Genomic DNA, 11,940 nt, shown 5'->3' on the forward strand with positions numbered 1-11,940 from the left:
ATGAAGATTTATTCCTGTTTTCTGCTAATGGCTTTTAGCCTTTACACTTGGGTTTAATTCACCTGTACTTAACCTGGGAGAACGGTGTGAGCAACAGATCCAACCTCGGACATCAGCCTGAGGACATCTGGTCATCCCAGGACCCCTTGATGAGAAGGATTCTTTCCCCTCCCTGTATGGACTTGACACTTCCCTAAAACCCACTCGCAGTCCTGGGCACGGGCATTTCAGAACTCACAGCTCCAGTTCTCTGACTCGTGTCTATCCTCAGGCATTCCATACTGTCTCTACTGCTGTAGTTTACTAGTAAGTCTCAAAATAGGAAAAATGAGTGTAGTCTTCCCAGTTGGTTTATTCAGTATCATTTTGGCTATTCCAAAATGTCTCTGCAGTTTCTGAGTGAGTTTTAGGACCAGCCAGTTGCATAATTTTTGTGACAGAAAAGTAGGTCTGGATTTGGATAAGGGTTTCCATCAATCTGTGAATGAAGCTAGGTGACTTCATCCTATGCAACCACTCAACTGTGGAGCGATCACTGGGCAGCAGTCGTGGTATCCCACTGCCCTTGAGACACATCAATTTGTTACCAATGGAGTCAGAGGATGCAGTCTGCCAGAGTCAGACAGCATCTGTTCTAAACAGACTCAACTAAGGCATCCTGCATCCAAGGCACTAGGCAGCCAAAAGCCAGTGCTCCCAGAGTCAGGTGTTGTCCTGAAGACAGCAGGTTGTCATGCCCAGGCTCATTAAGTAGAGACAACAACAGCCAGAGAGAGAGAGAGAGCGATGAGCTTGTCAGATGTCTGAAAAGGAAAGCTGAGGTCATACTAAGTGGGCAAGGTCTGAGGCTGGCCCAGACCTTCTCTGTGGCCAGAGCCTGAGGCAGCACAGGTTCCTTAGGGAGTTTGCCAGGTACTCTGCTCACTTCCTCCCTGTGGTCATGTGATGATCCACCTGAGGCCCTGCTGGCTGGGATGGTGATGAGTCAGAAAACAAGAGACCACAAGCAAATCAAATCAACATCAAACATGGCTCACTAATGAATAACAGCCACCAGGACGAGCATTAGGTGATCCACTGTCACAAAGAGAGGATTTCTCTGGCCGGACTGCTTTCAAAAGTTTCTTCTCTCTCTTGTCTTGTGTCATTCCATGCCTGACCCACTTCCAACCCTAGTGCTGGCCACAGCAGAAGTCAGCTTTTGGTTTTACCTGCAGGATGTCTCCTACAGACCACAGTAGATGCCAGTCTGCTTTGTCTTTTCAAGGTTCATTTATTTGGCCCTCAGTCTGTGCCTGGGTGGCAGGCTTGCAGAGGGTATGGTGGATGGCACTGGTGGTGGTGTGTGCAGACCTGGGAGCTCACACACGGGCAGGTGAGGCAAACCTGGGGTTATTTCTCCACATGCTTGGGGTTAGGAGAGGGGAGAGGAGAGCCCTAGGTTACATGCTAGCCTGTTGTGCTGGTGGACTGGGCTCGCAGAACTCCTAAAGGACTTGGATCTTGGGTGAGTGGGTGGAGTGGCCAATTCCCAAGCCAGAGCACAAGCCTGGAGCTTGAGATCCTAATGGGTGAACAGAGCTCCAGAGCACCCAGTTGGAAGACTGGGCTTAAGAAGATTAGCAGACGAACTCATGCGCTCCCAGGCACAGGGACTGTGGATTGCTCAGGGAAGAAGGTAAGCAGATGTGTGGGAGAGAGGACCACTGAGCGAGTATGCTGCAGGTGAGGAATGACTTCTGGAGGATTTCCATCAACAGGCCATTGTACCTGCAGGTGAGAGACTGGACTGAGACCTTGCAGTTTGGATGGGGAATGCTGGAGGACCTTTCTGGGTAGGACTGATGCACCTGCTTAAGTGGGAGACCTGAGCTGGGTTAGTTAGCATGGAACACTGCTGGCACCACCACCTGGCACACAAAAAGCTAGGGCTGGGGGCCTACTTGGCAGGGCTAGATTACAGTACCAGTCAGTGAATGTCATAACATTGGATGGATAATGTCAGGCTGGGATATGCTACAAACCAGCATGTGAGAGAAGCAGGTCTAGGGACAGATTCTGTGGGGGATATGCAGACTCACCCATGTGGAACTACAATTTCTTCTGGTTTGCATAAGAGCTGAGTGGAATGAAGGGTTGAGCTAGGAATGACCATGAAACCCTCTGACACTCATGAGTACTGGGGTTGGGAACAGGATAGGCTAGTCCAGGTAGTAATACTGGCAGGCACAACCAAGAATTGGCTGTGGTGTGGGCTAATTGCAATATCCACCAGCTTATACAAAGGTCAGAACAGAGGGGGAAGGCTATGTTGGATAAGGGCTTAGCACCAATTAGAATATAAGAGCCCTGAGTTTGGGAGTGGGCCTGGTGGGGGAACTTGGTAGGACATAGGTCCTGCTGGTGAGCATGTGATTCAGGCCTGGGTATTGCTGGGTAAAGCAGCCCCACCCATCATAAAGCGTGTGGGATGGTTCTTGATGGGTGCCGACTGGCTAATGCTGGGTCAAACTTTAGCACACTGGTATGCACAGGAGCCATGCTGGAGTGCAGCTGAAGCCAGGCTAGGCTATCACATCTACCAGTTTATATTAGGCTTGTTTGGGGAGCAAAGGGGATGCTCCAGCTGGATTGGGGTTCTCACTGGTATGCAACGAGCCAGAATGAGGGTGTGAACTGGGCTGGAAAGAAAAGCAGTATCTCTTGGGATGGGTGTGGACTAGGTCTGGAGTGTGCCAGACTGGGCTAGACTCCAGCACCCACTGCTGCTTGTGAGAGCCAGGGTGGGTGTCAAATGGGCTGTGTTAGGTCTTGGCTCCCACTGAGCCACATGAGAGCTGTGTCTGGGAGTAGATGGGGCCTGGCTGGGCTATAGCACCCAACTGGAATGGGTGTGGGGCAATTGGGCAAGGCTACTGTTCCTGCCAGGAAAGGAAGTAGACTAAGTCAGCCTGGGCCAAGGACTCACCGGTGTGTGCAAGATCTGCCACTCAGAGGTGATCTGATAGAGGTGCTTGGGGAACTCCTTTGTCAGGATGGAGTCCCTGAATGTAAGTGCAAGAACCAAGGCTGGGATCAGCAGAGATGATGCCAGGATACAGTTACTGGCATACATGTGGGTCGGGTCTTGGGGCAGACTAGGCTGGGCCAGTTGATAGCATCCACTGGCAGATCTGAGGTGAGGACGGGGTGCAGGACAGGCTAGGTTGGGCCGCAATACCAGCCAGTTCACATCAGGGCTGGGGCTGGGGGATGGTTGGACTGGGCTAGTCTGTAGCACCCACCAGCATGGACTTGGGGCCAGACAGGGTCGGGCCAGGCTACAGCACCCGCCAGCAATTGCTGAGGTGAGGCTGACCACGCCAGACTAGGCTGCAGCATCCACAAGGACATGTGAGACCCAGGGATAGAGAGGGGTGTGAGCCCAGTACAAGGTCTGTGGAAGGTTCCTCTGTCTTGCCACTGGTTCTACTCAAGTAGTTTGAGAACTGGAACCAGGGGCAGACCAGGCTAGGCAGGGCTATAACACCCATTATTCTGCATATGAATTGGGTTAGGGAGAATTGGGTTGGGCTAACCAACTGTATCCATTGATGAAGCCATGATAAGGGGATTCTGGTTGGGCATAGCTGCAGCATCAACTGGCAAATGCTGGGACTGGGGGCAAATCCTGTCAAGCTAGACTGCAGACCCACCAGGTGTGCATGATCTGGGACTGGGAGAGGGTTCAGAAAGGAAACTCAGTGTTTCTCTGATGGATTGCAACACTTACTGGTGAGCATGAGAACCAGGGCTGTGGGTGGGACTGGCCGGACAGGCAGTGGCACTCACTAGCATGAGTATGAGCTGGACAGTGGGGCCATTTATGCTGAGCTAGGTCTCAATGCCCATTGACATGTATGAGAGCTGAATAGGTTGTGAGACAGACTAGACCTGTCTGCTACAAATAAACAAGTGCAGGCACCAGGGTTGGGGGTGGGGCAGATGAGGCTTATTGGGGGTCACTCTGACTAGGCTGCAGCTCCTGCTGGTGTACGTGAGGGCCGAGTGTGTGGTGGAAAACTTAGGTTGGGCCATAGCATCCATTGTTTTATGTAAGAGATGGGACTGAAGACAAAACTAACCCAGCAACTGCAACTATCAGTGTGTGCATGGCCTGATATAGGTGATGGGCTGAGTTAGACCCCATACTGGCAGGCTCACACAAGAGTCAGGTCTGCAATCACCTCAGATGAGGTTTCTTTGGGGATTCTCCCAATTGTACTGCTGCACTCAGAACTCCAACCATGGGGAGAATTGCAGGATCAGTTGTTGTCTGAACATGGAGTGTATGTGTCAGAACTGGATCTCCTTAGTGGCTTAGATGGAACAGTTGACAGCATACCTAGATGAGCTTGGAGGATATGGCAGTCCATCGGAGCATATCCAGTACTGTAGCAGAGGAAGGAGAGCAGAACAAATTGTCAACTACCACAGCCAAGTGTTGACAGCAAGTATCTGGCAAATGGAGACTCTAAGGTGGACTATGTCAGTCAATGGACCTTGGAAGGGTTTCCTCATCCTTGAAGCAGTGGGGTCAACAGCATTCCAGAGCACTTGAGTAGAAGCCTTGGAGCATGCCCCCAATCAGGCATCCTGGACTGACATGGGTGACCATTCCCCATCCCTGGATACAAGGCAGTTGGAAGGCTGAGTGTGTAGCTGCTTCTTCTCTCCATTCTTTCCCCTAGACATAGGAAGAAGAAATGGAAAATTTGGAAGCAATAGTCTCATCCACTTCCTCTAATCCTCATGCTTCCATCCTGGTTGGTAGTCCACATGGGCATGCATGCTTCTCAACTATGTAAACATCATCAAACAAAGAATTTTTAAAAATGATTCATTTATTTATTTGAAAAAAAGACTTAAGGAGAGACATGGCTAGAAAGAGATAGGTGGAAATTTTTTTTTAAAGAATGATTTATTTTTACTGGAAAGGCAGATACACAGAGAGAAGGAGATACAGAAAGATCTTCTATCTGCTGGTTCACTACACAAGTGGTCACAATGGCTGGAGTTGAGCCAATCTGAAGCCAGGAGTCAGGAGCTTCTTCCGGGAATCTCATGTGGGGGCAGGGTCACAAGGCTTTGAGCTATCCTTGACTGCTTTCCCAACTTCACAAGCTGGGGGCTGGATGGGAAGTGGATCCAACGGAGGCTGTATGGGATCCTGGAACTTGCAAGACAAGGATGGATTTAGCCACCAAGCCATCATGCTGAGCTTGAGAGAGATCTTCCATTCAAAGATTAATTCTCCTAATGGCCGCATGGTCGGAGCTAGGCTGCTCTGAAGTCAGGATCTTCTGAGTCTCCCACATGGGTTCAGGAGCCCAAGCATGTGGCTACTCTTCCCTGATTGTCCAACCTTGAGCAGGGAGCTGGATCATAAGGAACGGATCTGGGACATGAACCAGCAGCCATATGGGTTGATGGCACCCTGGCGAGGGGATCCATTTACTGAGCCACAGCTCTGGAACTTCAAACAGTGTTTTAATTGATTGGAGATGAATTTCCAGGTGCTCACCTGCATCCCTACAAAAGATGGTACCACGTGTGGGCAGCAGTCTCTCAACATGCCTATTAAACCCTACCCCAACCCAGGACTGCAGAGACTGGCTACAGAGAAATCGGTCAACAGCAACCTCAGGTCCAGGACTCTGCTGGACAGCCTTGTAGGACCAGCTGAGGGCAGTGGGGACCTGACTGCCTGTGCTCCTTCCCCGAGAGCAGGAGGTCATGGCAATGGCAGAGTAAAGCCACCAGTGAGATGGGGACAAGAAGAAGGGGCTGACCTCCTGATGGTACTTTCACCTGCTGGTGCTGGTGCTCATGGCATGACCTGCCCCAAAGGTCCCACTGCTGAGTGCTGGGAGGAGGGTCAGAGAGAGAGCTGACCCATTGTAAGGGGGAGGCCCCTTCTCACTGTGAGGAGGCTGAGTGCCTCTGAGCTGCTGGGAGTTCAGGCAGGAACTGGGATGAGGACTGGGGAGATCCCGGTGATACCCTCCCCAGCATCTGCCCTTGAAGACCCAGGCTCTTAGCCCTGCTCTTAGCAGCCCAGGTCAGGCAGGGAACAAGTTGCAAGCAGCAGAGCAGACACATTGATGGGTTCACCCGAGCCCAGCTGCAGCCAGGGCAGGGCAGCTTTATTCCACAGGACCTGCTGTGTGGGGCTCAGCCTCAGCCTCCCACACTGTAAAGACACAAGGCAGGGCAGTCTAGAGGAGCAGGCAGGGACCCAGATAGTCTGCAGAGACCACAGCCAGTCAGCAAAAGCCAGAGGAGTTTGGGGTGTGACACAAAGGCCAGGACACATGTGCCACCCAGAACTTAGCGGAAGTAGTTGGGACATTTGTGAGCAACCAGGTTCCAGGCTTGGTCAAAGGCCTCCACAACTTCTGACTTCAGGGGCCCCTCCTTCACGGCTGCCAGGTTCGTCTCCAGCTGCTGCAGGCTGGACATGCCCAGGATGACCGCGTCCCCATGGGTACCCTGCAGGGAACAGCACACGTCAGCTCACGCAGCAGCACTCAGTGCCCAGCCCTGCTGCCTGCCCAGCTCTGGGTCCCTGGACCAGACAGGACTCAAGGGGCCTGGGCAGCTGTGGCTTTGTCACTCCCTGCCTGTGTCCTTGTCCCCAGGACCACCGGCTCACCCCCACAATCCATCATCGAGAGCTCAGTCCTACCACACAGCCGAGCAAACATGGCTTAGCTGGTGACCCTCTCTGAGCCTGTGTGTCCTCCACTCTCAGTGTGGTTAAGGGAGTAAAGAAAAACTATGCAAAGCACTCTGCCTGCAATTGCCAAGCTCATTCATATGTGAGGCTGCTGCAAAGAATTCATGAAAAATAAAACTGGAAATAAAGTCCTTAGCATGCTCAAATTCTGAATCTGGGAGCAGCCACTGCCTGCAATGCCAACTCCCATCTTGGCACTGGCTTGTATCCAGGCTGCTCCTCTTCTGATCAGCTCTCTAGCAACAGCCTAGAATACAGCAGTAGATGTCCCAAATGTTTGCTACTCAGCCATCCTCAGGAGAGACCTGCAGGAAGCTCCCGGTACCTGGTGTAGGACTGCCAAGACCTGGCACTGCAGGCTTTTAGGGGGTGAACCAGCAGATGGAAGATTCCCTCTCTCTCTCTCCTGTTATTCTTCGTCTCACACTAACAAATAAGTCTTTTAAAACGTTTTTTTTTTTAAATCCATGCACCTTTTTTATAATACATATTATTGACAAATTTCTGGTGGACTTGTCATATACATGGATTCCAAAACTTTTTTTTCTGCATCTAACAGACTTTCCTGTTGATTCCAATTTTCACATTCATTTTTCTAGTTCTTATTAGTTGAGGAACTAAGAGAGAGACAACTGAAGATGGAGAGAGCTCCTCTCTTGAGGTTCATTCCTAAAGGACCATGACAGTCCATGCAGGGTCTGAGCTTGAGCCAGGAGGCAGCAACACAGGGCAGGTCTCCCATGTGGGGGCAGGGATCCAGTGCCCGCAGCCCTCAACCCTGCCTCCCAGGCTCTGCACTGCCCTAACCAGGTTCTCTGAGCTGGGCAGCGTAACAGCAAACCTGAGTGCTCATTTCAGCACCAACATTGGGAGGAGCCTCGCTGGTGGCCTGAGCAGGTGTCCAAGCCGACGGTGGTGAAAGGTTCATGAGGAAGGCTGGTGACACTGGGAGAGAAAGTCCCAGCTCCCAGCAAGTAGGGAGACTTTGGGGTTGGCGGTTACAGTTGTGTTATTGCAACCCACATGACATCCATGTGTACTTGCATTTCCTCATCTATACTGGGATAGCAGGTACCTAAGTCCCCAAGTTATGGCCAACTTCATGTTCATGAACCCTTACTCGAGAACTCAACAATTATATGAGAACAAAAATATCAGAAACAGACACACAAGATTTGGGTGCCAAAAAAGTTTGTAAGAAGAAAAAACAAAATCTGGGCCCTAAAATACAGAGCAGAAATTACACACATGGGACAGGAGAGCTACCTTCAGTTGGGAGTGGTGGTACATCCAGCGCAGGGTGGCTGAGGTCAAGCTGGGTGCGTTGGAGCCATACGCAGCCTGCAGGGCCTTCTGCACCAGGTCAATGCCCTTGAAGTGTTCCTCTGTCCAGTAACTGGGTGGGTGAGGAACAGGAACAGAGAGACACACATGAGGCTGACACTTAAAGCAGCATCCAAAGACCCAACCAGGCATCCAATCCTCTCCACACGTGCTGCATGGAGGAGCCTCCCCAGGCTGCTGGCGCCCTCCCCACACACCCCAGTGACAGCTCTGGTCCTGAGAGACAGGCACCTGCCCTCATGTGACCGAGTCCAGCTAAGGGAGCTGAGACAGGGCAGAGTGCAGGCCTCCTGAGCCTCTAGTCCAGTTCTCTTCCTGCCCGGCAGGTGACTACTCAGGACCAAGCAAGAACTTGGAAGGCCACGTGGTCCTGGGATGCCCATTCCTCACAGGAAGCACTGAAGGCATTGCAGTTGCTACAGCGATCCACAGAGGCAGGTGCAAGCAGGAAGGGAACCCCGGTTCATAGACATGCCCCACCATCCAGTCACAGACATCACAGCTCACCGATCCTTGTATATCTGAGACCATTTATCTCCAAAGAAGCGACACGCAGGCTTGGTATCATTCTTTTCCTCGTACTTGTACCTGCCGGTCAGCAGCCCCCCTGCAAGAGGCCCACCATCAGAATCCTGGCATAGGACCCCTCAGGTTGGGAGACCCCAGGAGGGACGAAGGGAGCAGCCCCACTCCTTTGCAGTCCCTCCATCTTCCCAGTTCGATGCTGGGCATCGCTGAGGCAGCAGAAGCAGAGACCACACCAGGGCTGCCCTCCTGCCCAGTGGACCTGCGCCCAGGCCTCCATGTACCAGCCAAAGGGTTGAAGGCATAGAACCTCAATCCAAAGTGCCTGAGACAGGGGAACAGCTCCTTCTCCACCATCCGGGTGACAGCATTGTACATGCCCTGCGGGGACAGACACCAGCTACAAGGAAGTCCTTAAGTAACATTCTCTTGAAAATTCCATCTGTACCACAGTGCTGGGCACTCCTCGGGCTGGGTGTGCCCAGCATGCACCCCCAATGGGACATATCCTGGCTACTTCTGGAGGAGAAGGTGCCTGTGTACTGGGGCACCTCAGAACCTCATGGAAAGGCTTCCTGGGGAACAGCCACCTGGGGGAGCCCTAAACCCTTTCCCCAGGGACTCAGCACTGTCCCAAGTTGACAGGCAAAGCCAGGGAGGAGGGAGGAGCCAGTGCACAGCCAGCACAGAGGGAGGAGCTGCCTGGGTCAGGCTGAGGAGCTGGGATGTCTCCCAGAACTCACCCAGTAGCCACTCAGAGGGTCTGAAACAGCACAGAATGCTAGGGTTCCTCTGTGAGGCATGAGGGCCCCAGGTTAAGCAGAGCTGTGGAGCACTGGCCCTCACCTGGTACACGGTGGGCTGGATCCAGCCGTTCTTCTTGCAGAGCATGCAGATCTCAGCCACCTCCCAGGAAGAGTAGTTGGAGATGCCCAGCTCCACAAACTTGCCCTGTGGGGAGAGGCTGTGCTCAGCACTAGTGTAGGAGAGAAATTCAGCAAGGGGACTGAATGCGGTAACGGGGTGGTACAGTGTGTCCCAGTCTGCATCATATTGCCCTGGTACATTTGCCTGAGGATATTAGAATGAGAGGAGGGAGAGGACACCTTTGGGGAGAGAATGGGGCAATGTTGCCCTCACCTCTTTGTGCAGCTCATTGCAGGCACGCAGCGTCTCCTCTATGGGGGTGTTGTGGTCAGGCATGTGCAGGTAAAAGAGGTCCAGACGAGGACACTGCAGCCGTTTCAGCGAAGTCTCCAGCTGATTCCGCACACCCTCAGGCTTCAGTGTCAGCCCGTCCAATGGGAGGGCCTTGGTGGCAATTTTCACTAGGAGGTAACAGACATGGAGGTCAGAGAAAATTGTCACACACGGCTCTGGGTCCAGTGCAACAGTGCAGAAACACAACTGACTTCCCATCCCAGCTCTGCCCTCACTGCTCTGGAACCTGGGGAAGATTCCTAGCTCTCTCTGAGCCTCAGTTGTCCCACCTGCATCTTGGCCAGGGAAGTGGCTGCACCTGTCACGAGGTGCTGAGGTATGAGCACGTGCTGAGAGTTTAGGAAGCAGGACAGGGCACAAGGTGCTTGGGGAACCCAGGGCACAGTGATCAAGGTCACATGGGAGCTCAGGAGCTTCCTTGGAGTCTGACTCCGAGAGTTCACAGAGAAGGCAGAGATGCCACCTGGGAAGTAGAGGAAGCTAGCTCCAGAGACAGTGTGCCAGGCAGATGCCAGGGGCAGGAGCACTGGGCATGGGGACCTCTGACCTGGAAGAGATTAGATTTGGTGACACTCACTGGGGACATTCCCATTCCTCCATCATCCTCCACCCTTTCTGGATCTAACCGAGAGGACTGTAACCCAGTTACCCAGCCTCAAGGAGGGGGCAGGGGGATTTCATTAGGACACCAGCAACTTCAGGAAAAGAGTCAGTCAACAATAGGGACCAGATGAGAGTTGTCCTGGGAGGCTCCCTCCATCCATGCTGTGCAGCGGCCATGGCTCCTGGGTGCTCGCATCACTGCCAACTCCACAGGGCACTGTCAACAAGGTCGAGTCCTGCTGAGGGGACGGCAAGGACCCGGGAGGAAGTAGAACTGTACTTTGTTCTGGTGTTTTGCGAGCTGTGCCAACCTTAGCCAGGGAGTGAAGGTTGGAGTCCAGCAAGCCTGGGGTTCAGGGCACCTCCTGTGTTAGAGGAGGCTGCCACTGTGCCAGGGTCTGGGTATTTAGTGACCAGAGCTGGCATGGCTTGGCTGGAGGATTGCAGGCTAGACCAGAAATGTGGGTCCTGGGCAACCTCTCTGTAGGGGAAGATAGGGAGGGAAGACAAGGCACCATCCAGGTGCCCAGGGCAATGCTTCCCTGCGGCCTGTGGGCTCCCAGAGCTGTCCTGTGAGTCAGGAATTGTCAGTGCAGGAAGTGGCAGGTGCAGGGCTGGGCTGGGTCCTGTGGTTCAGGGTCAGCTGTGCGTGGAGCAGGTTACTTTAGGGGTCACAGTTACCTTTGCAGTCGCTGCGGCCCAGCCCGAGTCCCATGCCACCCAGGATGGTCTCCGACTGGCCTTCTGCGTAGTAGAAGGCCGTGTCGATCTCGTTGTAACCCTGATCCAGGAAGGCGCGCGTGGTTGCGACGCTTGCTGCTTGGTCCATGCGGCGCCCAAATTCCATGGCGCCCAGGATCGTGTTCACGGCCCGGCGTTGTGGCATCGGACAGGACATGGTGGCGGCAACAGCGGTAGTGACCGAGGACTCCGAAAAAGAGGGTTAGGATGGCAACTTTTGCAGGCAGGACCCAAAGTGAAAGCAACTGGTCCCTTTTAAGGTGCTCCTAACAGGAAATCAGGCATAGGTGGCGATGTGGGCGGCGACGGGGGCGGGTCGGTGCTGGTGAATGGATGGAGACAGGGGCGTGGCGGAGTAGTGGAGCCTGCTGAAGGGGGTTCAGGCAGGACACAGGGAGCTGTGGGTGAGACCTAGAGGCGTGGTTTGCAGACAAGGACTTTGAGAATGCACTGCAAAAGAAGAGGTCAGGGAACCAGGGCAGAGAGCAGCAGTGTAGGACCGAAGTGGGTGCTGGGAGAGGCCTGTGACCCCCAAAAGTTCTGATACCGTCTTCACTTCTCTGTGTTGGGCTTTCCATCGATGACCCGGGTTTTGGCTGCGGTCGCAGGAAAATGAGCTGGGTGTCCCGGGCCCATCTGCTTTCACTTCTGCCTGCCTGAACTCCACCAGGTCCTGCTTCCCTCCTGAAGGGCATCTGAGCACAGTGTGGTCACTATGAGGCTCAGGC

At 53.3% G+C, this 11,940-nt stretch overlaps 1 protein-coding gene across 1 annotated transcript; it reads right to left on the bottom strand.

Annotated features, from left to right (window-relative positions):
• Nucleotides 1–6,144: 6,144 nt before the first annotated feature.
• On the bottom strand, nt 6,145–11,465 carry LOC121161550 (aflatoxin B1 aldehyde reductase member 3-like). Its single transcript, XM_040987999.1, has 7 exons — nt 11,153–11,465; nt 9,788–9,975; nt 9,494–9,598; nt 8,932–9,028; nt 8,630–8,729; nt 8,045–8,174; nt 6,145–6,531 (listed from the first exon to the last, which is right to left on the bottom strand). The coding sequence occupies exons 1-7, from the start codon at nt 11,367–11,369 to the stop codon at nt 6,370–6,372; spliced, it is 999 nt and encodes a 332-aa protein (XP_040843933.1). The 5' UTR covers nt 11,370–11,465; the 3' UTR covers nt 6,145–6,369.
• Nucleotides 11,466–11,940: the final 475 nt, after the last annotated feature.

This window comes from Ochotona curzoniae, unplaced genomic scaffold (genome assembly GCF_017591425.1).
Source record: "Ochotona curzoniae isolate NIBS_2020 unplaced genomic scaffold, NIBS_Ocur_1.0 contig_4792, whole genome shotgun sequence".
Classification (NCBI taxonomy): domain Eukaryota; kingdom Metazoa; phylum Chordata; class Mammalia; order Lagomorpha; family Ochotonidae; genus Ochotona; species Ochotona curzoniae.

Excerpts from the sequence above, each read along its gene's own strand:
- LOC121161550 (XM_040987999.1), bottom strand. The coding sequence starts at position 11,369 with ATGTCCTGTCCGATGCCACAACGCCGGGCCGTGAACACGATCCTGGGC. Across the intron at positions 9,599-9,787 it reads GCAATGAGCTGCACAAAGAG|GGCAAGTTTGTGGAGCTGGG; the intron begins GTGAGGGCAACA and ends CTCTCCCCACAG. Across the intron at positions 8,730-8,931 it reads TGCCTTCAACCCTTTGGCTG|GGGGGCTGCTGACCGGCAGG; the intron begins GTACATGGAGGC and ends GGCCTCTTGCAG.